Raw genomic sequence first — 25,595 nt, 5'->3', positions numbered from 1 at the left:
GTGCACTTTAAAACTAATAATATTTCACAGTTTCATTTGTTTTGTGTTTTGGCAACTATGATAAACTTTCATAGGATCAGCAAATAAGAAGATAAATGTTCTATTCATGACTGAGTCCACAGTGACTGAATAATTTATGCAATAAACAATAAATTTTTCTTGTACAATAAAGAGTAATTACTTTAGCATCTCATTCTATCTGTTCCAGATGTTTTTCAGGGACTATAAAACTCAAGACAATCCAGAATCCTACATAGCAGAACTGTTTACCTACCTCTACTTACCCCTGCCACTCTGTCAATGCTGATGACCTACTTTTCAAGCAAATAAAGTACAGATTATCACATTGTACCTATCCTGCCATTTGAACCTATGGGCTCATTATTTGAATGCAACATGAAGACAGAAAGAAAGGCTCACAGATAAAATGTAAGTTGTAGCATCTCTGGAAATATGTTGTTGGAAAGGAACCCTGTATGAAAACATCAAAATCTTGGTGTTGTTTACCAATTAAAGACAAGGTAAATAAAATCACAGTGCTCAGCTGGCTGGGGCAAGGAGTCCTAGCACATATTGCTTGCAGTAGCAAATAAAATTCTTCAGCAGTCAGGGCTCCTTCCTCACGGCTGGGTAGGGTTACATCAGGAAACTGTTACATATCACTAGTCATATTTCCACACATATCAGGCTGCCTAATAATAAACTCCATTTCCATTGCAAGAGTGTGCTACATACCTCCTAATCATTTGCACTAATTCCAGCTGCATTTTTCAGACAGACCATTAATTTAACATCAGTTTCACATTTAAAGAACTCAGAATGCACTGTTGACAGGAAGTGAGCTTTTAAAAGAAGAATCTGAAGGCATACATGCCCTGATCGTACCCAGGACATCCCCACAGTTTCTTTAGGATGTGTAAAACATGGTATTACTTTTATATACATGTGGTGAAATATGACTACAGCTGCCATAAGACCACATAAAATGGGTTGAAATCCGTATCAGATGCCCAAGACTACATTTTAGGACTGAAGTTGCATTTATGACTATCCAGAATACTCAATATTCTTTCCACATGCACTGAATAAGCATTCCAGGAAAAAACCACACAGTAGTTACACTCAGCTGACAAATGGAAGGGATAAAAAAAAAATAAGGAGACAAACTAACTGTATCTTTGTCATGTTCTAATACAAACAGATGAAATGAATAACAGAAAGGGGAATGAAGTGAATGAGTGAATCCCAGAAAGTCAGCAAAAACTGTTTGAAGCCAAGCTGGATTTTCCTGCCTTGGACCAGATGAGAGAACACTACTTGCACATACATAGGTCTGCCCCACTTAGTTGTTGCATCCCTCTTGCTTAATGAGGTGTGCAAACACAGTAACTCTGTGCACAGCACTTTGGTAATATAGGTTGCTCATTACGTGCCTGGTTTTTGTCTTGAGAATTATTAATGGGCCAGAATCATTTTAGACACCTGAAGCCCATAGCAGTGCTGGGAACTACTTGGGCATTTGCAGGCAGCCACGCAGGATGTATGGAGTTCACCTCACCCAAGCCTTGCAACACACTCCACTAAATGCCAAACCTACAGCAAGAAGCCAAAGCACACGGGATGTGCACCCATGGATAGATTTGTGTCACTGCTAGGCAGGAGCAACCAGACACAGCCTGGGCATGAGAGCAGCTCTGTAAGCCACTGCACAGGGCACACAGGGCAGTGCAGAGCCAGCTGAGTCACCCTGCCTTTGCTGGAGCACCTGCTTGGCTCAGGAAAAGCTTCATCATCACGCAGTGTTCCCCAGCCATGCCAGCAAAACCCAACACGCACACGGGAGTAGCCTGCAGCTAGAGAGGCAAGAGGTTTCAAGGGCTCTCTTCACTGACTTGTTTGGCATTCAAGTGTTGCAACTCTTTCTCCATCAGCTTTCTCTGAACCTCTTCTGCTAGCCCTCCCCCATGCTTTTTCTTGCTGTTATTGACTTTTCTTCTTGCTGTATCCATTCCAAAAAAGGACACCAGAGACGACATTGCCGGCACAATTTCCCCTTTTTAATCAGGTTTACCTTGTTAATAGCCCTATTAAGCTTTCTGCAGCAGCTTCAATCTACTGAACTGTGGTTGTGTAACAAAAGAGGCCCCCAGGACCACCAGACTATGGGTGCCTTGCTTAGAACCACTCACCTGTGGGCTTCAGTGAACATCTCTCCAAATTCAATACAAAGATTATGAACTTGCATAACCAAGTCAGAATTTCCTTTCATGGTTTCAACAATCACATTTATTCCTTGGTTTTAAAAGGTTTTGGTTCAACAGTTTTATAAACAGGCTTCACAAAATGTGCAATATTTATAAACATGGTTGTTAGCCACAGTGGTAATAAGAATCTTTGCTTTCATCATAATGTTCACTTCAGTTATGCAACACAAGGCTGATTTTGTTTCCCCTCTTCTCCCTCCCACAATTGGCACTTAAATTGTAAATTGGAGAAACTATAAAAAGACAAAAAGGTTAATCTAAGCATGATGTTAAAAGCACCTTGCCACAGTATTACATTTTAATAAGGCAAATTCTTGTTTTGTAAAGCCTAATTGTGCAACTTGGAGACCTATAGAAGGTGGCAGAAATACCAGCCTTCTCCTATAAAGAACAGGCCTTCATTTTTGCTTCAAAGTGTTCACCCCTCCATACCAACCCCCCTTAAAAAAACGTACAGCTGATAATACAGCAGAACATCCCCTTTATAGGGTGAAAGGAAATTACAGTAGACAAAGTCTGAAAACACGGTGCAGAGTACACAAATAAGAATGTTTTTAAAAATAACATTAAAAAAAAGAAATAAAAGAAGAAAAAGGAACTGAACAACAAGCAATAATGGAATTTTTCTAGTGGAAAGAGGATTTGTGGGCTCCATAAATAAGTGGAAAATTACTAAAACACTTTGCTATATAATATAAAAAGGCGCAAAGCGTTTTCCAGTTGTCACCTAAGTGTTAGATGCAACTTTGTAGGAGTAAGTATTTGGAGGCAGCTTGGAGCTCTGATTGGTGCAGGTATTCCAGCAGGGCAGTGCTGCCAACAGCAGGAGAAATCCACCCAGCAGGACACAAAAGCCACTGAAATAGAAAGCAGTGTTGTACTCCTGCGTCCAGTCGTAAAACCAGCCTGAGGGTGGGGATAAGAGAGAAGAGCATCAGTGAAATGTAACACAGCATTGATAGCATAAGCATACATTAATTTAAAACCCACAAACAACAAAATAATAAAAACAATTAATACACAAAACCTAAAATACTGTTTGACCTCTTAGACATGAAATGTGTTTTCCTTCAAAGCCAAATTAGAAACACAATCAGCCAAATAGCCTTTATTTTTTGTTGCAGATTTTGATTTCATCTTGCCCATTATTATTAGACATGCAATAGCATTCTGTCTGGTTGTGGCAAGCTCATGTTCAGTTTATACTGTCCACCTTGACCTTACCTACAATTGGTGGTCCGAGGCTATTCCCAAGTCCAGCGAAGAACATCAATATCCCATAGGCATGAGTCAGTTTCTCAATCCCCACAGTCTTTGTTGTTACATACGGAAAAATTGACCAGTTCCCAGTCAGAAAACCCAAGATTCCAGAAAGCATTGCTAATGTAAGGTAACTTTTGGCAAATGGAATTGCAAACAAGGCCACTCCTGTCATTAATAAGGTCGTTACATAGAGATATAAAGTGTTAACCCACTTAAAATCTGCCAGTATTCCTAAAATAAGTTTGCCAATAGTTGTCATAATGCCAATAATAGAAATAAGGGGCATATAATAGTCATCTTCACTAATGTTTGCACTTCTTGCTACATCTTCCATGAGCAAAGAAGGAGGAAATCCACCAATATCAAAGAGCAAGATGGCAACAAAGAGAGCTGAAAATACTTTGTTCTTGAAAAGAACCATGGTCTCCTTCCAGTAGGTCAAATAGAGCTGCCACTTCTTTTTGGCAAGTTGCTTGCAGAAATTTGTCTGTTCTACAACTTTCTTTTTGTAAGAGTCTTTCTCATTTACATTTATTGAGCTCAATACATTCTTATTCAAAATGATATCCTGTTTGCAATCAGGCACATTGTTCACACATTTTTCATCAATATAGCCCTTTTCAAGGATGCTAATGTTTTCTTCAATGGTCTTTTCCTTTTCATGGTAAACAAAATATTGATCTGGGACTTTGTCTACACATATTTTCTCTGGTTGAGGAGAACTGGATGATTCCAAAGGTCTCATTAGGCTGCCACATGCTAATATATTTAGAGACAGGGCACCAACTATTAGCAGACACCCATCCAGTCCATACAGCTCAATAAGCTCTCTTTGCAGTGCTGCATATATAAAGAGTCCAACACTTGAGCCTATAAAAGAAAAATAAGTTTGGTTTAAGCTGAAGAACCAAGACCACTCTTCAACTCTAACAAAATTCCACAATTCAGCAGCTGTGAATACACTGCCACAGAAATGGTAAAATTCATTTGTGCTCCTCTCTCCCAAGCTTAATGAACCAGTAAATCATCATCCCTCCTGAAGTTACAGAAAAAATCCTCCCAAAATATCTGAACAATTTGTGACAAATAACACTAACAGACACTTTATAGACAAGTAGGATCAATCCGATATCTGACTAAAAACATCAAAGAACTATTAAGCCACCCTTCAGTCCTGCACTCATATACATGTGTCCCTTCAGGTATCATTTTGAGATAGTACAGTTAGAATTTCCCACTCCAACATTTTGCCCTTTTTCCTTTTTGCTGTCCCTTTCCTCCTCCCAGGCAGAAACAGACCAGGAGCTCACCAAGACCCCTCACAAAAGCAGCCCTTGAGTGCCTGGTGTATAAGAAGCAGGGTTTGCCTGGTGGGAGTCTACTCCAAAGGTGTTTTTGACGCTCAACAAGACTAAACATGCAACTGAGAAATTTGACCATTCAGAAGAAAGCACCGAAGAGTGAGAAATTACTGTGAGCACAAACATTGAATGCAATCCCAGTAATATAAAGAAAAGGCTCTTGGTTGAAGTGAGCATATATCCATTTTAACCACTGGATATCCTCTCACAAACACAGAACATTGGCTTTCAAGTCAATTTAATGACAAACTTTAAAATTATTTGCTGAAGACTGTCTCTAGGTTATATTCAAGCCATTTATATACATTGGTGCTACACACAGGAAAAATCAATTACAAAATCCATACTTGCTTTGCCTTCCAGGTACTAAAATTAACCAGGGCACAGTAAGATCAGGCTTTAAGGCAACCTACCTGGAATCCAAAACAAAGCCACTGAAAATTATCCCAAGAAACATTCTGAAGACGCTCCTATTTACTCATCTTGTGTGGATGTGGTATTAGTATCTCACAGCACTGACTGTACTGATCCTGTGTCTCCTCACTGACAGCTGCTCAAGAAAACAGGTCAGAGCAGACTCCCCATGGCACACAGAAAGCAAGGCATGGGCCAACAGCCATCTGTAACCATTTATATCCTGCATCTCCAATCTCTTTCTCACTTCTGATTCTGGGTAAGAACTAAGAGAAAAAAGAGGACTCTATGGAAGGCTTCCCCTCGTTATGCATGGCACACAACCCAAGCTACATGAGTATGCTTTCACTTCAGAGAATATCCCTTCTTCATCTATACTGATGACCCACAGCATAAGCCTGCCAATGTAGTTACTTTTTTATCCAGAGCCCGAGTTTTTCTCTTCATTGCTACTGATATTTTTGATTTAAGAAAGTAGTAACTTTCTTAGGTTACTGAGAAGTAACTGAGAAAAAACATAATATTCTGGTTTATATTGCCAGGGTAATGGTAGCCGTATCAGAGTTGAAAAGCTGGAGAGAATGACAATTAAAAGTCCTACCTGTTGAAATCAGACCAAGTGCAAGGCCTCTTCGTTTGTCAAAATACTGGCACGTGATGGTAACTGTTGCAGTATACAAAAGGCCACATCCAAGACCTGGACAAAAGGAGTTAGATATAAAACGTGGTACATAACCCCCAGGTGATGCCATGGGCACCCTGGGCACTGGGGCACCTTTAGCTCTGGCTCAGCACAGGCTGCCTGCAGCCCGCCTGCCGTCCCTGATGTCCCTGGCTGCGGAGCCTGGGCGGAGCAGGCTGGGCTGGAGGAGCTCGGGGCTGAGCTCTGTGCTCTGCGCAGGCTGCAGGGCTCTGAGCCCAGAGCTGGGCAGAGCTGCCTCCCGTGGCACCGTGCCTGGCCAGCAGGACGCCTGACACAGTTAATTTGATAAGCAACACAGAGGGGCAGGTCACCACCTGCCAGGAGAGCAGCCTTTCCATGCCTCTAGCACAGCATTTTATGTTCAGTTCAGTCGTGTGGAGAACAACACTGCTCCCTAATGATCTCTAATTTATCAAATTAGAATGAGTATGTGACAAAATTCCAGAAGAGATATTATTCCTTTAAGATTGGCATTTCATGCCAGCAGAAGACCTGTTCGGTTCCAGCCCTTAGGTAAAACCTAGCTTCTCCATCTCCAACAATTGTGTCAACAGAGGACAAACTGTTTTCAAACCCTCATGAACACTTACATTGTTTTTATCTTCTACTACACGGTAACAGTCTGCCCCTGCAACATCCCTCCCAGTCTAAAAGGAAAGTATTCCTTCATAAATCAAGTCCCAGGCTACTACTTTCCCTGAAAATCAGTTTCCCATTTCATAAACCAAGACTCAAAATAATCAAGACTAAGTCTCAAAATGAAGGGAAGGTGTTTCTTACCAACAACTATCCCATATGAAACATATAGGAAGTATATGTTAGGTGCAAAGCTGCTCATCATGAGGCCCCCGGCCACCATAAAGCCACTGAAGATAGCTACTGGTCTTGCTCCAAAAGATGATACACATATACTGCAGACAGGGCCTGGAGGGAAAAAATAGGAAAAACGTTCCTAGTAAACACCAGCACCAGGAAGAACTTCTAAAAAAAAAAAAAAAAAAAAATCAATCTGTGGAAATGTTTCTTATGATAACAATTTAAACATATAATTATATTAGATAACAATTCAGACTACTCATTTTCACTGGGTTCTCTAAAGCAGTCAGTTATAAAAATATTCAAGGTCAGGCTCACAAAACTTTTCTCAAGGAGAAACTGAACATCAAGGCCACGAAAGGGTCCTGGGGCTGGGAGGGAAAGAGCAAGTGAAACATTCCTTACACGTAGGAAGACACAAAACATACTAGACTGTAACACTGTCACCACACAACTAAGGTGTACAAAGGTTCTGAGAAGTCTTCATCTTGAGACATGAAACCAAGGTGGACCATCAGCCAAGCCTTAAGCAAGAAGCTATTTCTTGTCAGAACAGAAAAACTGTGATTTGTAAAAATGAAATGGAAAACCAGTAACCTGGGACCAGAGTCACAGTATGAATGCCACCTGGTGCTTACACAGAGGGAACATCTGCAGGTATACCAGACAAGGACAAGCACCACTCTTCCCTGATTTTCGAGGGGGCTGAATACCCACTAATCAGGTAAATACCCACTAATCTGCCAAAGAATCCGTTACTAGCTATCTCTGCTTCTCCTGTAAAACCATAGAAAATAGAAGTCACTTCCTGGGAGCAGCCAGACCAACATTCAAGACCATGAGGGGTTACTCCCCAATATTTCTTAGTCCTTAATTCTCTTAGTTCTTCAAAACAAGAACAAAGTGAGGCAGAATTTATATCCCGCCTCTACTCAGCCAGTTCTCACAGAAATTGTAGAACAAACACTTATTTTCAGTTGTGTGACCTGGAATACACCTTTTAATCTTAAGTAGCATGCAAGCTTGGTGCCCTGCATAAATAATCAACCAGCAAGGGACTTGGCTTGCAAAGACAACTTATCTGAAACCCTGCAGTTCCAAACCTCCATATATAGACTTAGATATTAGCCCCATTTCTAAACTCAGCAACTCTGAGATTAGAAGCTAGATTCACAGACGAATGCCATTATTTAATATAAACAAACAAAACCCCCTCACAACATCTGCACCTCATTTGAAGTGATACACACTCACGCCATGGTTGATTCAATCTGCAAAAGCAGTAATTTTGGAGTCTGCCATTTGTCAAGGTTAGTGCTCCCTGACTCACGTAACTGAGACTCCCAGCAGATGGGAGGTGAGCCCAGAAAGGTGATACGAGGTAAACAGTTTGAGCCTGGGGATGGTGCTTGCCTAGGTTTGTAGACAGGAGTGAGCAGCTGGGAATGCAGGCAAGGTTTTCCTGTGGTTGCCAGCCATGGGACAAGCAGTTCTGGCAGGCAGGAGCAGAGATTCGTCAGCAGGTGAAATGATCCTCAAAGACAAGGCAGGCCAGAACTTTTGCCCTACATTAGAGCTATCTGCCCAGGGAACTTAAAAGGGGGTGAGTCTGAGCTGGGGCTTATCCAGGCAAAGAGTCACAGTTACAGAGGAATCAAGAAAATATTACAGGAAAGAGAGGTTTAATTGGATTTTGGAAGCAAAGAAAAAGGAAGATCTAAGCATCTGCTGCTTCTCAAAAGTCAGCACATTGTAGGAATTAAAGCTGGCCAGCGTAACCTGGGCAGAGTAACATGCTGAGAACAAAAGCTGAGAGCATTAGATTGTTGCTGATTCTTAGAATTAATTACTAGAGTTGGCAAATTAAGATTGGTATGCTTCCTAAAACCATGGGATTTAAAAATGAACAAAGGATTGACTCTGTATTATATAAAGAATTCTTCTACACTAAAAGAACAGAAGGTAGTGTTAACATAATTCAATTAAGCAGAGGAATTTGCACTCTTTCTATTCTTTATTTCTGACTACCTTGCTAAGACAAATAGCATTTCCCTTCCACCTGCTTTCTATATTTTGACACAGCTACTTTCAGAAGGTCTCTGTCCAGTCTGGGGTGGTGATGCTGATACAGACATCACTGACCCCTACTAGAGCATCCAAGGTGAAACTGGACCCTCTGACCCCATGCCAGAACAAGAGAGACACAGAGCTGGAAGATGTGGCTTCATAACCTGAAAAGGACATCTCCATGGGAGTATGATCAAAACCATCCCTGACAAAGGCCCAAGGAGATGCTCTTCCAGCTTATCCCACTCACAAAATCTAATCCCAAAGGAGAACAAAGAGTACAAAGAGATCTTTTTGCTCTAACATGGAAAACAACCTGCACAAAACTGAAGAGCCTGCTCTAGTAATACTGCTCTAGTAAGCTCAGTATTAATCTGCCATCTCACACAGCAAGACATCTGGCAGCTCAGCAATAGCTCTGTTTATAAGAAGGAGCACCAGTATAAGCATTAAAATAGTTATTATAGGTCTCTGGATTGAGCAGAAAAACAGCTCCATCTTCCCCTTCACACTAGGCACGACATCCACACTGCTAGAAAATGAGTCACAAAAGAAAATCCCCTCAACAGTCAGCACCTTTGTCCTTTCCTGCCTCCTTGCACTGCTTCCTTTTCTCTGTTTCCCATAGCATTGGCATTTTTTTTTCCACCAGGCACAGCACCTTCAGTTATTACCATGGGATTTGCACAGGAGTTGACTCTACACAAACCTGTTATTCTTTATAAATATTTGAAGCACAATGGGTTCAAGGCAGTAAATTCTAGTAAAAATCCAACTTTCACAGATTGGGACTGAGACCTGCCCTGTGGATTTTGCTCAAAGTGAGCATTCTGAAGAATGCAGGAGCCTGCATATAGCCAATAGGAAACAGATCTTCAAGCAGCATAAGGGTTTTCATTAGCTGACTCTCACCATAATATGAACAGCATAAAAAAAATCCCAGTGGCAATCCTCAATAGCAAGCATGAAAAATAGCTTTTAAGCCAGCATTTTGTTCAGTTTGCCAGCAGCTCCAGGGGTTAGCACTGGAACCAGTACAATATTTGATGACTTTGATAAATACATACCTCTTTTACAAATAAAATCCCTAGGGCTTTTTCCTTTCCAAATGATTTATCTTTAAACTAGACCAAACTCAATCAAAAAGAGAAAGCAACACAGTTTATTGGAATGAAAGCTAACTCTAGGAAGAAAGACCCAGCACAGGAACAGACACTGCTCTTCTGAGCACGACCTGTCATGGCTCGCAGTCAGCAACACAATTATCAGGGGAGCAGTCAACAAGATCCCCAGACAAAATGGGAAGCAGCAGGGAAAGAAGATTGGTTTTCACAGTAGATCTTCATACAGAGAGACCAAAGAGGAAGAATACCATGGAGGGATCATTGGTATTTTCATTAAGATTATTTTGAATTAAATATTTTACCCTCAGTGAGACGAGGATGTGTCAGTGAGTCCTTCCTGAGTCATGAAAACAAGCCAGCTGCTGCACTCAGGAACTTAAACCTATATAAATGTGCTGACCTCGTGACAAGTACAAAGTTGTTTTGTTTTATGGATATCAAGAGCTAGCACTTTCTTCCTTCATATTTTTACATAAAGTGAAAAAAACCCTGCAAAACAACACCCCCTCCCCTCCACTCACTAATCTCAAGGGTCCTTCCTCCTTTACCTCATACACAAAATAATTTTGCTAAACAAACTATTGGACAACTGAATTCTTTTTCTTATCACCTGCATTAATCTGACCCACCCTATCTGGGCATCTGTCTGAGCCTGTTGAAACTGTAGAGTAGAAAAAATGGTCATGGACTGCATGTAAAATCCACTGGACAGAATACAAGAATATTTTTTGTGCATTAAGCACATTTCTAAAACCTGGTTATAATAAATATAATATTCTCTAAATGCCTGTACTTTAGATGTGAATATAGATCAGAAAAAGAATTTTTACACTGGGCAGAAATGTACTCCCAACTGATTGGAAAGACAGTTCCCTCCTAAAAAAAGTTGTTATGTGAACGGGGCTCCTTTTCAGAGGAATCTTGGGGACACCCTCACACTTACACACTAAGCTATTTACAGCTTGCATACTTTACAGTGGGGCTATGTGTGTGTGAGGTTTTTGTCCAAAAATCTGTAGATGCTGCAAAGGCAGTTACAGAGTTGTTGCTTGAAAACACAAATTGTTGCTTGAAAACACAAAATTAAGCCTTTAAACATCTAGCACTGAATGCCTCAGATCAGCAGAAACATCCCATCAAATTATTAAGGCATGCCTGTCAAGAGAGAATCCTCCCTTTGTTCTCTCTCCATTAATGAAGGAAAGTAGGAATGGAGACATTTCTGGTGTCTCCTCCTATGCCAAGGACTATGAAGTCAACTCTTACTATAAACAGCTGTGGTGCTGATCACAGGTGCCAAGGTCTTTGTTCTGCTTTTAAGAAGTGTAACATGGATCAAATTTCATTTCAGGCTCCAAATGGACGCAAAATTAAGAACACTTGGTGCAGAAGAAACACATGATGTTCTAGAATACATATAAATATCCTTCTCTGGCCTGTTTTAGTAAGGGAAACCTACTAAGGTTTTTAAATTTCTTCCTGTCAAACAAGCCCTGGAACCGTGTGCTACATCTGCCATAGCCTGACCAACAGTGTAACACCTAATTTTGAGGAGGAGCTTTCACCTCTGCCTTCTACAATAACACTGATGCCTGTCTTTCACATGTGTTCTAGGCACATTTCTTCCACTGCTTGGTAAGGTGTCATCACAGGAAGTCATAACCCAGCCATCCCATGAGGAAGAGGATCAGGACCAGATCCCTGCCCATCCCCTTTCCAGCTGATGAGGTGAACAGTGCAGCTCAGGCTGCACACTGGCCTTAGCAACACTGCCTGTGCTGCGAGCAAAAGGACAGAAATCGAACACCAGGTGCCCAGGAAATGAATCCAAATAAACAAGGTGCTGTACTGGGTTTCTATGTCTCCAGTCTAAGTTTAGCTCTCACATAAGTCAGAAGTAAACATTTTAGAAAGGATACCAATGCAGCAAATATGAAAGTGCTCACCAGCATCAGCTGCTTAAAAAATGTTTCAGACTACATGAATAGAGGAAAGGGGACAAGACAAAGAACCTTTTTCTGTGCCAGATGCCATACATATCTTCTTGGGTTTGGTGAAATTACAGTACAAATATAGCAGTCACTGGCCCTAACTTTCTCTGTTACAGAAGCTGGTGAATGTGATTTCCAGTGCTATCAACAAGAAAAGTCTTCCTAAGAAAATGGACACCGATTTATTTCCTGTCTGTGGTTGCTAATCTGCTATAATTGTCATTCCTTTTCCAGTCTGGCCTCTACAGCTTCAGAAAGGTGATGTTAAGTTGAAGAAAGCTCACAGAAGAATCTTAATGGCTTTCCAGTAGCCAGAGCCTTAATTAAAAGTGTAGGAGTCTTTCCAAAAAGATTTTATCAAGTTACAAGGTTTAAAGAAAATTTAGAAGTAGTTTAATTACATTCTCTAGATATCCATCACACTAATCAAGGGTCACTTCAAAATATACCACTTAAAGATAACGTTATTCATCAGCTGAAAACTAAATAATTTGCATCATAAGACTGCATACTTTTAAGGAGGAAATTTAGTAGATTTGTCATAGAGTCAGATCCCAGGGGGTTAACAAACAGCAGGATCTTTCATTTCAGGTAAAGCTGGGAACACAGAATTTGTTTTCAGTCAACTCTGGTAACATCATTGTAATAAAAAGACCCTCCCTGCACTTTCTTTTGAAGGTGTAAAGGGTAAGAATGCTATTAAACTTCTGAATGCCAAACTGAAAGAATAAAATCACATGGACAGACAGCATTCCTCCTAACCTGTCAAACCTTCATTTAATCACTCCATACCAAAATTAGTCACAAGAGCACCTTTGATTTGTATTATTCATCACAGTAGTCTCCATTTGCTGCTGCCATGGTTTGACCTCAGCCACAGCCAAGCCCACGCAGTCCCTATCTCACTCCCCCACCAGCAGGAATGGGAGACTCAGAAGGGTAAAACCTGGAAAACTCTTGGGTTGGCATAAAGGCAGTTTAATAGGGAAAACAACTCACATTTTGCATGCAAAGCAAACCAAGGACTTCATTCACTGTTTCCAATGGCAGGTAAGTGTTCAGACATCTACAGGAGAGCAGGACCCCATCAAATGTGATGGTGATTTGGGAAGACAAATGCCAAATCTCTCTGAAGATTCCCCCCTTCCTCCTTCTCCACCCAGTTTATATACTGAGCATGATGCCACACAGCATGGAACATCCCTTTGGTCAGCTGGGGTCACCTGTCCTGGGTGTGTCTCCTCCTAATTTCCTATGCACCTCCAGTGTCCCCACTGGCCTGGCAGCAGAACAGCAGGAAAGACCTCGGCTCTCATAGCCCTGCTCACCAATTAGAAAAAAACATCTTTACATTATCAGCCCTGTATTCAGCACATATACCAAACACAAACCCTGAGAATAAAATGAACTCTATCCCAGACAAAACCAGCACAGCTACAACACTCACTACTGAGAATTGCTTACAGTAGCAAGACAGAGGGCACTAAAATCTGGAAACTAGCATGGTGTTGACATAAGGGAAAGGGGACTGAGGCTCTTAAGAGAAGCCAGAGACTTTTGGCCTCCTACAAGAGGGTGATCTCTTGAAATTTCCTTCTGCCTAGTTTTTCCTTCAGTAATTACCTTGTTTGTCCTTATTTTCCTCCCACTTCACCCTTTCACTCAAGTTTATTTAGGTCTTGATGAACTAATAGCAGGAGTTAATACACATAACACAGAAAAATAAAAAAGCATGATGGAAGAGCAATCTACAGTCCTTTACCCACTTACACTCTGAGACTGAATATAGTCTTCTTGTGGTTAGTGATCCACCTGCCTTTGCCCATTTCTCTTCTGCCTGGTGGTAAAAAACCCTAACACAGGTGTGACACCAGTATTTGTTCAGTTCCAGGGCCATACAAAGCAGTGTTCTTTATTCAGGTCTGTATAGCTGTTGGAAAACTGACTTTCTTTTGAGGAGAGTTTCCTCAGGACCCTGAGCTGTATTTGTCCATTAAGCCACATTATTGGTTTTGCCTGTGGCAGCTGCCCTGCTGACAAGCAAATTTTTCCAGATCTAGCAAATAGATAATAGCTCCCATGGCAAATCTTTCAAAAACAGAAATTAGTGATATGACCCAGTAAATTCCTGTAACTGATATTAAAACAACAACCTAGAAAATTTTAAGGTGGGGTTTTATTTCCCTAAAACTCTGCTGTTACTCTCCAAGTGACAATGTCTTACTAAAAGAAAGATTCCAGTAAAGTTGCTTTATTTAATGCTACTGTTACCTATAATTTTCCAGCCTTCAAAGGCAGTTCTTTCCTCAAATAGAGAATGCAAAGGAGCCCTCACTTACTCTCACTGGTAGATTTACTGCTAAAGCTGAAAAATAAGTAACTGATTTATTGACTTTTTTTTCCATAAGGCACTTGAATAATTTCAGACTAACAGTTTGCTCTGATTCTAAGACAATAATATAAATGTTAGTCTTAAAGTCTCATTAAAAAAAAATGCATCAACAAAATTACTGTTCAGCTTCCCAGTGTGTGGCTTTTCTAGCTTATTCAAATACAATAATTTTGAATTTTCTAAAGAAAATATTTTTATTGCCCTTTTATCATTATATTGCTCTGGTTTATGCATAGTAAAAATATAAATGTATTCTTCTTACCCATCTTGACCTAAAACAAAAATGCAGCACCCTCATTTGCAGCTATCTTTCATACAATTCCAAGAGCACACACAGATGAAAGCATCAATTGGAAATGTTTCACTTTAACATAGTTACTGCTTCTGCACTTACTGGCAAGCAATCCAATTCCATTTGCTAGCGATCCAACCCAAGCAGTCTTGCCTTTCCCTTCTCCAAAAGCATCCAGCCACTCTAAATACAAGACTCCCACCGCCAGCGGTGATCCATAGCACAGGAACTGGGCGAAGAAGGAAACGACAACGATCACCCAGCCCCAGCCACCATCTGGTGGCTTCCGAAATGCCATCTTGTCAGCTGGGTGCAGAGGCAGGGGCAGCACCTGTGCAAACAAAACCCAAAGAGAAGGGAGTTAGAAGCGTGACTGACCGAGGGCTGAGAACACAGGGAGCTCAGGCAGAGCCTGGGTTCAGCCATCCTTCAGGAACAGCTGCAGCACAGCACACAGGCAATGGAAACTGCAACTGCCACACTTGCACCTCTGCTGTCTAACAGAAAGACAGCACCCAAAGCATAAGTCATAAATACACCAGCACTGTAGGACAGAAAAGAATTAATTTGCTGAGTGCTAAGCAGGCTTTGTGAAAACTTCAGGCAATAATATCTGCCATGGTTCAACACAAGAGCCCCATGGTCAATTGCTGTTAAAACCATGAATATCAAAACAGGAGAAAAAAAATCTCTATCAGTTCCCATTTCAGCACAGTATTTTGCCATTTTTTTAGGTGTTTGCCACCAGATAGTGCACTCTGGGAGGGGCAGACCAAGAGGAAGACTGACATTTTGGCAGTAGTAACAGTTAAGTACTCTGCTCTGTCAACAAAGCAATGCGTAGAGAGTTGCATCCAAAAATCACTTTGAATATGTTAGTGAAGTGAGCTCTAAGACTGTGTACAGGTGTGGCTTATATGCCAAGACATGACAGCAGCAAACATGCACACAAAAATCTGCTATAACCTGTTAGAGTGTCTGCCCTCTGTGCAGCTTGCACACATCAGCCTTCCCCAAAATGGCAATCACCTCTTGGACTCCAGAAATACCACGTTGCTCCTTTGCATGGCACAATCCACCACCTGTGTATCTGTGGCTTTAAATATTCTCATCTTCTCAAGACAAGTGTGTGAATGTAGGGATCAATATTTCAAAAATCTAGCAGATTTAGAGGCTTTCCAGGCTACATTGTGTTGGAGACTCCCTGTGCACACAACCAGCCTGCTCTCCCTCTCTACAGAGAGCAATCTGCCCATGTGATGCTCACAAAACAATGCTCTGCTCCTGGCTCTGCCACTAACCCAATACATGATTTTCAACAGTTTCATTTCCTTCATCCTGGAAGACAGAAAGAGATAAAGTCTTACCCTGTTTTCTTCATGAAATATTCTCAAGGACCATCTCTATACCGCAGCTTAAGCATTAAGACTGCTGCAGTAACAGCTCTGCTCTGGGAGACTCCCAAGAAGCAAAGCAGAAAAATAAATGCATTGCACTGCCTTTTTGACTTAGGAATCCAGAGGAAATGGAAAAAAAATTACTGCTGTATGAAAGCAATGGGGAAAACAAGCAGATGATAACAGAATTCCCATTTGAGCTCCTCACACCGTTTTCTTGGGCAATTTTTTAAGAATTTGCATGGAAAACTTAACAAAAACACTATAGTATAAAATTTTGAGGAATTGTATAGAGACATGAAAAAGGCCAGATCTAATTTACAGATGCACTTAAATGTTACCTTGAGGGTAGATACTCACAGATGATGGCAAAAATCCGTCAGCTTCCTATAAATGTACCTTCATGTGGCAACTATCTGCAGAAAAAGAACAAAGCAAGTTTTCAGCCAACATACCCCTGTAACAGTTAACATAACTCTGAAAAAAAATGGTGGCTTCACATGAAATTTCTTCTTTTTAAAACCTTCTCAGAGAAACTTCAGAAGCAAACAAGTTATCTCAGTGGAGAACTACTGATCTTCTGCAATTAATTAACATCTGACAACAGCCTTGAATCCTCAAACAACAAAAACATCGCTTATTAATGTAAAATACATTTTGACATCCTGGGTCCTTTGGGAGTGATTTACAATTTTAATATACTGACTGTCCTTGAAGATACAACATTCCCAGTTATAAATGTTACAAAGTTACTTGTTTAAGCTTATAAATGTAAGCTCTGACTTACTCACTCCAATGAGTGGTGAGTGTCCCTTGATCCTGTGAGATGCAAGGGTGGCAGCTGGGAAAGACAAAAGTCATAGGAACTTTCCTGTAACCATACCTTTTATTCAAAAAGGGATCCCTGTATTTCTACATGAAATATTTGAGTTATTTGATTGCAGTACCCAAGAGCTGACCTATGCATCTCTCCATGAATTAATTAATTATCAATTGGCTTGTCTTGTCCCTGCCTAGAGGAAAAAATAGTGGAAATAAGTAACAGCTTTAAAAGCAGACAATGAGACAAAGCAAGGAAGTTTTCAGAAAAACTCTACAATAATGGAGGCAGACAGTGAGTAGCCTCAGCTCATATTTTTTAAAAAATAAACTTTAGAAAACAAACACATTTTAGCTGTTATATTGATTTCCATTATATTGATGCCCTAAAATTTGGCACAAAGACAACTCTTGAGTTCGGTTCTGGTGCTCTAAATGTTTGAAGGGAAGACAGCAAGGACTGGGCAGGAGAGGAAAAAGCTTTTGTAGTCTTAGGTCATGTAGTCTCTTCTAACAGAAAGACTAAAAACCTCTGGATTAGTTTGTCACCTGTTGCAACGCTGCACAGTATAATTGAATGTAAGCAACTGCATCCTATTTACAGCAGTAGAGGTATTGACCTTCTGCATCCTGACAACTCCTATTATGCATCACAGATCTCTTTTGCATCTTTTAGCTAAAAAACGAAACTTTGGACATCAAAACCATCTCTATTCTCTGAATGTTCCAAGCCATTTAAAGTCTACAACTGTCAAGAAAAAGTAAGAAACAGCATCATTTCCCTCCCAGAAATGATCCTCAGACGAATAATAGATCTATAAAAATCCCAGAATCTGTTTTTAATGACCTGTCTTTCCTTTCCCTTCTCCTCCCTTTCCTTCCCTTCCTGTTTTTGCAGGTTATTCCTGCACCTCACACTGCTGTGTGCCTGCTACCTAAACTGAGGTACATTCTAACTGCCCTGAAGGCTCAAGGTCACAAAGAGCAGGGAGCTGCCAGACCTGCATGAGAAGCCTGCTCCCCAAAGCCCTCTGCTATGCCAGTTAACCATGTCCTGGACAACCAAGCCACTGCTGAGACCGTGGATATCAATCCACTCTCCATTTGCACATTATTTAATGCTTCTCTGAAAGTGGCAAGTTGTACTGTAATAGCTTGGCAGCAGGGAAAAGAACTGGTAGTGAGAATTGAACCTTCACTTGCATGGACATCAAATCTGTATATCGACTTGGGAGGGATCCAAAGTGCCTTTTACTATTTTCTGTCTGTGTAGAAGGAGGACAAAAAATGTAAAGGTAAATGTGGACACCAAAAATTAAGAAGCTGGAGTCCACACAGAAGGGAGTGTGGGGAGTCAACAGTTCTGGTGTTTTTTTCTCAGAACCAACCACGAAGACTTGTGGGATCCTGGTAACAGATAAACAACCGTTTAAGATCCAGGATTCAGGTGGGAACAGTTTCACAAACCTTTCTGTTCACTAAGCCTAGGGATATTGTTCCAGACTCCAGGAAACCAAATTAAATTTAAAATACTGAAAAAGAGACATGAAGCATAAAGAATTGAACAGTAACTTGAAATTTGGTGAGAAAAAGCTTTTCAGTGAGTTGTACTCACTGCGAATAATAATCAGAGGAAGAGAGCTGCTTGATGAAAGCCTTTACCAACCACAACAAAAAGAAACCCTAGAGAACAAACTGAACAACAGTTTCAATGTGGAAAGAGAGAAGTGTCTGGCTGCAACTATTTGCTTTGCTCTGAGCACCATTATCACAATACTGAACTCCCTTCCTATAAATCTTAGAATTTGGCTCAAAGATGACAGATGAGCACAAAAAAGGAACATGAGTACCGCTGAAACATTAGCCCTCAGCACAGCAACTTGTATTAATCTGTGGCAAAGGGAATCTTGAGAAAGACAGTAGCAATGTGATTGTTTCCAGTTTGTTCTTTGTGCAGCTGGAGCCTGGGTAAGTGTGTTGCTTTCTGCGAGTAGCACATGGCTGCAAAGAAAGCTGATGTCAGCAGAAACACTGCGTGATTAACACTGGGCTAGTCAAGTTTTGCAAGGCACTGCTACAAATCAAGACGGTACCAGCCAGAAGAGTAACATCCCTCATTTTAAGCTGAATCAGATTTCTTGTAAATTTCTCTTTATGTTTCAGGCAAGCTCTCGCAATTATCATCTGAAATTTCTGCTTGCCCTTAGCTTGCAAGTAACACCTAGAGCATGAGAACTGGTACATTATAGCTGCTTTTAACATACTCATCATATCCAAACACCTGCATATGTACTGACACAACAGCATAAGCATTGTATTAAATTCACTGAAAGTTGCATCTGTACTTTCATGACTTCAGATTTTAACTGATGTTTTAACTACAGGAGCTGCCTGCATAACACTGAATATATACATTTTGCTGGGTCTCAATATTCAGGTCTGCCTGTTTCTCACATTTTGCTACTTGCCTTTCTGTCAGCTAAATAAGAAAGTTGTCAATATTAATGTTTCCTTCTATTTCTGATGGCTGACAGAATTATGAAATTCAAAACAAAACACGAAAACAAAACTTAGCAACAACATAATAATGTTTTGCTATTGTGCAAAATTAGTTTACTTTAAGAAGCATCAGTGGGGCAGCATATAAGCCAGTTAGCTTTGTACAAATCTGTCAGCTCAGCAGAACCAGTCCTACCTGTTTCCAGAGCCTCACTGCTCCAGAGCAGATAGAAAACCCCCCACGAAAGCACACCTTTAGTGTCTGCCGGACTAGCAAGCATCCATGTAGGCAGATGTGAGCCGGCACTGCTAAAAACCAGGCAACCTGATTTACCAGAGATCTCCTCTGCAAAACGAGAGCACGATGTGCGCCGCCTTACGCATCACAACCTGCGAGGGGTCCCTTCGGCATCTGTTCCCTCAGTCCATCCGTGCCCCGTTGGCCAGGGTCTCCGAGCGGATGGATGGCCTCTTATAGCCCCCGGCTCGCCTCGCCTCTCCCCACGCCCTCGGGGGCCAGCCCACAGCCCCGCGTTACACATTGACGCCTTCCACCTCCAGGCCAGTTTCGACGCGAAGCGCTCATCCGCGCAGTGACGCGCACCGGGAGGTGACCGGAGATCGCCCTCGCCGTCCCGATGCCACACACGGTCGAGCCACAGTGCCCCACTCCGGGGCAGCCGCAGCCGCCGAGATGCCACGGGGGTCCCGCAGTGGGCACGAACCGAGCTGGTGGGATCCCGCAATGGGCACACACCCACGGCGACGGGCGCCCGCTGCCATGTGCCCGCGGCAGGTGCTTATGTCGCACACCGCCCAGGGCCCGCTGGATGCCAAGAGGGCGCACCAGCAGGCACCACAGCCAGCACTGAGGGGTGGTCGTCGATGGGCGCCGCAAGGGATGCGCTCGCCCCGGGTCGGCAGCACGATCCGTTCCTGCCCCTTTTCCCGAAGCCTCTCCCCGGAGACCGCGCAGAGCCGTCCCGGGCCCCCGACCCGGTCCTGCCGCCCCCCGCCCCAGCCCCAGGGGCGGCTCCCGCCGTAGAGCGGGGACGGGCCGGGCCGAACCGGGGGGCAGCGGCCCCTGCGGGGGTTCCGGCCGCCCGGCCCCCGCCCCACGGTCCCCTCGCCCGCGCCCCCCGCCCCCGAATCGCGGCTCCCTCCGAGGGCCCTGGCCCCGTTACCTGCGGGCGGGCGGCCCGTGGGGCGGGGGCCCGGAGCCGCCCCCGGGGAGCCGGGGCAGCCCCGCATCGCGGCGCGGCGGGCGGGCCGCGGCCGGCACGAACCGGTTGTAACTCGGGCGGGGGAGGAGCTGCCGGGGGCCGCCACCGCCGCCTCCTCCGCCCGCAGCCCCGGAGCGGGGGGGCTGCCCCGACCCCCCGCCCCTCCGGGCAGGCGGGGCGGCCGCTCGGCTCGGACTCACCTCCGCCGCGGAGCGCCGCCCTGCCCCGCTCCTGCTGCGCGGACAGACCCGCGCCCCGCCGCCCCCATGCCCGGCTCTGGCCGGGGACAGGCGGACTCGCGTCCCTGGCCGAGGGTCGTCCCCAGCCCGGGGCCGGGCGGGAGCCGCCCCCGTGCCCCGAGCAGCGGCGCTCGCCGCGGTGTCCAGCCGGGAGCCCCTGCCCGTCCCCAGCGCAGCCCCGCCGTTCCCAGCGAGGGCCCGGCCCCGAGGCACGGTGACCCCCCTACACCAGCAGGGCCGGGCTGCACCGGGCTCACGCCGCGGCTCGGAACTGCGCGGGTGCCCAAGGCAGCGGAACGGCCGCAGGACGGGGATGGGCGCTGGCTCCCGCCGCCAGCGATGCCAAAAGGCCGCAAACTTTCGCTGCAGATGGCGATGCAGCAGCGCACATGCGGCACTGCAACACCAGCCTGCCAGCTCAGGGGAGAGATAACTCACTCGTGTATCATCGCACCCGCTGCCTTTAGAGGCCGTCTCATTGCAGCCCTGGCCCGGACCCGTGCACATGGCATGGCCAGGGCTGTCAGACATACGGCAGGGTAGTTGTCAAGTCGCCCAAGTTCTGCCACCTCCGATATTCACCCTCCAGATTGCAAAGGCTGTCGCAGAAGCTGACTGAACACTCCGCAAGCACCAGCCTCTATCCCGGGCTGTTCAGCGTGACAGCTCTGCTGCTACCTTTACACCATTAGAGTTCACGTAACCACACACTGCAGGTGGAAATATAAACATTCCCAGAGTGGAGTGAAATTCTGAAATATCCCTAGACCTGAAATTCCGATGCAACCTCAGATGTTCACACCCTCCGCAGTTCCTACAGGAACATCACTCCCCTTTTCAGACCTGCAGTCCAGACTTGCTCCTTCATGCAATATTTACAAAGGTTTGTGAAGTTCAAAAGTCTTTAATCCACACCTCACAGTGTTCATATAAATACCAAAATTAATACTTGCTACTGGAAGGACTGACAGAAGAATGTCATAAAGTCAAGCTTCACTCCTAAGACATCTCAACTGGCATACGGTAGTGTTGTGTATCTCATGTCGAAAAGGGCAGCCAACTGAAGGGGGCGGGGGAGGGTGAGGGGTGAAGAAAGGAGAACAGGGACTCCGAGAGCTCTAGAAATTTGTTCTAGGGAGGAGAACTGAAATAAATGGCATTTAAGCTAGAGAGAAGGCAGAGGGGAAACATAATAGCACTCCTCAATAACTGAAAGAGGTTACTGTGAAGCAAAAGGAATGAACTGTTCTAATGCATATGCATTAGACAAGTAAAAGAGGTGAGTAGGCTTAAATTCCATCCCCAGGTAACTGCTATTGATATTCGGAAAAGCTGGGCTGGCTCGCTGCTTGCAGAGATTTCCCTGGGAAGCATAGCATTTTGGGAACACGTGCACTGGGGTTGCTGAAACAAATGACTGAAGACAGCTGCCCAAACAGTAAACAGACGCTGTTTACTTCGATTGCTTCTTGGGCTTCTGGACACAGGCTGAAATCGAAAGGGTAAGTGAAATCTTTCCACAGCCACCCAAGAGATGGCTGGGAAACAACAATTCTGAATTAACTGTCCAAGATGTGCTGTTTCCTACACTTCAAAACCATTTTGCAATCATGTGCACATAAAGCTCCAGTTCCTATTACAGTGCTTAATACAGAAGCTTAAAAACAATCTTGTAGGCTAAAATTAAATACTTCACTCTAGCAAAATTGGTTATGAGCATCTGAAAAAAATTAGTGTATTCACAAGTACACAATGGTTTAGCTGTACAGGAACGTCCAGAAGAGTTAAGGCACATCAGTGACAGGATACATTGACACACTCTGGATCCATATGCAGAGAAAGCAAGCCCAGTCAGATGTAAACCAAACTGAGTTCAGGTCACAGGCAGCTTTGGACCTGAACAAGAAACCCTGCTTGAGAATAATTATGCACTTTAAATGAATACATATTGAGCCTAATTGCTTTACTCTAACTTCTCTGAATGTACTGCTGATGACAAGTCCCCTGTTTTAATTAAACCAGTTCTTAATATGAACATGGCAGTCAAGTGCATACCATAATTCTGAGAGGCCAACCCTGCTGGTAAGATACAGAACCGGGAAAACAAGCCACAGAAGAACAACGTTGGAGGAAACAGTCCCTCTTCCATGTCTCCTTTGTCCTGGTTTCATAACAAGCAATGCAGCTCCGTTCAACTCTAGGTTTCTGCTCACTTGGCCTACAGTATTTTGACAACTGCCCTTTGGCTTGGCTTTCAGATCACTGGTTAATCTTCTAATTTCTTCCCTTTAGAAACCCTTCCTACATGGCCTTCCAAGAGCTGGTGAATTGTAACAGTGCCGTAGCTGCACTGTTCATAACTACACTTTCATACCACACATCACCAGAATTCTTAAATCCTCACTTTCAAATAGAAAACGAAGTAAAACACTGAATAATTCCTATAAGCCACTTTTCCCCTCAGCTTACGGGCTCTAGGAATCCAAAGAATAAAGGTACTTGCATAGCATGACCAGGAATGAGAGCAGCACCGAGTTAAAATTTACCTGATTTTTGGTACACCATGGTTGCAGGATGTGGTGTTCTGGGTCACTCGCAGCTGTACCAGTGAACAGATGATCAAGGAATGTTCTTTACGTCACAGCCAGTGCACCAGCAGCAGCTTCTGAAGGTACAGAGAGGAAAATTAGAGGGTGTTCAAACAACCATCTAGGAAGGGGTCCTTCCCAGCAAGGAATGTAGCTGATGCTGAACACCCTAAATCTGATCTAAATCTTTATCAACCTGGGTAAAGAGGCAACAGGTTTGGGGAGTTTTGGTTGGGGGTTTTTTTATGTTTGCTTGTTTGATTTTAAAGATGGCCCAGATTCTGCAAAGGAGGAAAATCTCAAAACATAACTGAATCCTAAGTATTTGATCAACTACTGTCCTTTAAACTGTGGTCCAGGCTGGGGAGCATCCTTTTGTATTTTGCAGTCCTTATGCAATCAGAGTAGGAGGAGAGAGTCCAGAATGAAAGGCCAAGGCTAATATGTGCAAAGTCCATCTTAGGTGTTTTGTTAACTTGCTTGTGGAAGATGTCCATTAATGATTGAAGGGGGAAGAAGGTGATGAGAACAATCAGTAGTTTGACTGGAGTTTAATTTAAGCAGACATATTAAATATTGATGCACTCACAGAGTCTAAAGGACACTCATTTATCTTCAGCAGCTGCAGAAGTCAACGCTTCTGAAGTTATAAATTAACCCTTCATGTGAGAGGTGAGAAGCATGAGGCTTGTCAAGTGCTATTTGACCACATTAAGCAGGGTCACTACGTCTTCTCTCAAGTTTGTGTGAGAGGGAACAAGACTGTCTCAGCCGCAAAGAACACAGATTTCCTAGGAGACGCTGGTAAAGTAGCACAAAGCTCCCTGGTACCATCACAATTGCACTGGCAGGGAATATTGCCTACTTTGTCTGGGAAGATGCAGATATAGCGGCAGAACTGTCCCTCCCACCGTCTGGCTGTCAGTGATAATATTAAATCCAAGGTTTCCCCACCACCACCTTCTGCAGAGGTCCCACAACATGGGCAAGGCCTGAAGTCTGCGTTCAGATGAACTGCGTGCCCAGTCCAACAATGTCTGACAAACTGGTCACCTGCACACAGGAGAGATGGGGAGGAACTTTGTACAGGAGCATGTGGTGACAAGACAAGGGGTAATGACTTTAAACTGAAAGAGGGGAGGTGTATAATAGATATTAGGAAAAAGGTCTTTTCTGTAAGGATGGTGAGGCCCTTGTGCAGGTTGCCCTGGGAAGTTGTGGAATCCTCATCACTGGAAGTGTTCAAGGCCAGTTTGGACAGAGCCCTGAGCAACCTAGTATAATGGAAGGTGTCCCTGCCCATAGCAGGGGAGCTGGAACAAGATGATCTACAAGGTCCCTTCCAATCCAAATGCTACTTTGTAAATCAGTTTTCCATGTTAGTCTTTAAGTCTATGTATGTACAAAATAAACATCACATGTAAACCTTATGCAAAGCTTGTAACAAAAGAAAAGCTGCAGTCATCTAGCTTTAAAAACCTGCAGCCCATAATTCCTTCTTTTTTTATTTGTTTACTTTTACATGACTGAATAGGTGAAGAGGTTTTTAGGTTCTTACACTACCCATCGTAGGCAATGAGGATATCCCCTGTATTCCTGTATGAGGGTACTACCAAATGAGGGAAAAGCTATCTAATGAAAGTAATTTTAATTTGCTTATTATCATTTCAATGGTCTTGCTACACAACACCATCAACCAATGCAGCTGCAAGGAGTGTTTTTTGAAGATGTCTGAGGCACAGCTTCTTAGTAAAAGTTCATTGTAACAAACTGTGACAATTTTTATGGAACATAATCTTCTTAATCTGTTGCATATATTTGCATTCTCTAAACCGATAAAGGAACTATTTGGGTTTAGCAAATAATGAAATTTTCCATATTTAGAACATTAGGGGAAATCACATTATTTTAAGGCTATTTTAAAAATCACATGCACAACTAAAATACAAAAGTGCACCATGTAATGACAAGTGCTGACAGCATAAATCACATCTGCTAAGAGTGTAAAATGGAAATAAAATTAGCCCTGTATCTCTAAGCAAAGGGATTTATCAGTTCTATTTTCTTTCAGGAAATACCTAGCAGTATATTTTTATTATGGTATAGGTCCCTCATGACCTTCAGGTTTGCCATAAATTCACAA

At 43.2% G+C, this 25,595-nt stretch overlaps 1 protein-coding gene across 8 annotated transcripts; it reads right to left on the bottom strand.

Annotated features, from left to right (window-relative positions):
- Positions 1-2,252: 2,252 nt before the first annotated feature.
- SLC16A9 (solute carrier family 16 member 9) lies at positions 2,253-24,118 on the bottom strand. 8 transcript variants are annotated; one of them, XM_056494952.1, is made up of 8 exons: positions 19,737-19,842; positions 16,876-16,925; positions 16,445-16,500; positions 14,790-15,018; positions 6,786-6,929; positions 5,904-5,999; positions 3,489-4,397; positions 2,253-3,170 (listed from the first exon to the last, which is right to left on the bottom strand). In XM_056494952.1, the coding sequence occupies exons 4-8, from the start codon at positions 14,983-14,985 to the stop codon at positions 2,992-2,994; spliced, it is 1,524 nt and encodes a 507-aa protein (XP_056350927.1). In that variant the 5' UTR covers positions 14,986-15,018; positions 16,445-16,500; positions 16,876-16,925; positions 19,737-19,842; the 3' UTR covers positions 2,253-2,991. The 8 variants fall into 8 exon arrangements, with proteins under 8 accessions (XP_056350927.1, XP_056350929.1, XP_056350932.1 ...); XM_056494954.1 differs by having other exon boundaries at positions 19,793-19,842; XM_056494957.1 differs by lacking the exons at positions 16,876-16,925; positions 19,737-19,842 and adding an exon at positions 23,411-24,118.
- Between the last annotated feature and the right edge of the window lie 1,477 nt (positions 24,119-25,595).

The sequence above is a fragment of the Oenanthe melanoleuca genome, chromosome 6 (genome assembly GCF_029582105.1).
Source record: "Oenanthe melanoleuca isolate GR-GAL-2019-014 chromosome 6, OMel1.0, whole genome shotgun sequence".
In the NCBI taxonomy this organism is placed as follows: Eukaryota; Metazoa; Chordata; class Aves; order Passeriformes; family Muscicapidae; genus Oenanthe; species Oenanthe melanoleuca.
Note: the sequence above shows the minus strand (reverse complement) of the source record. Positions and strands in the feature narration are given on the sequence as shown.

What these genes read in the sequence shown, in the direction of transcription:
- SLC16A9 (XM_056494957.1), bottom strand. Translation starts at nt 14,985, where the DNA reads ATGGCATTTCGGAAGCCACCAGATGGTGGCTGGGGCTGGGTGATCGTT. An exon ending in ACTTGGTCTGATTTCAACAG is followed by an intron (nt 4,398 to 5,903) that starts GTAGGACTTTTA and finishes TTTCTTTTATAG; the next exon opens with GCTCAAGTGTTGGACTCTTT. An exon ending in CCTCGGACCACCAATTGTAG is followed by an intron (nt 3,171 to 3,488) that starts GTAAGGTCAAGG and finishes CCCCACCCTCAG; the next exon opens with GCTGGTTTTACGACTGGACG.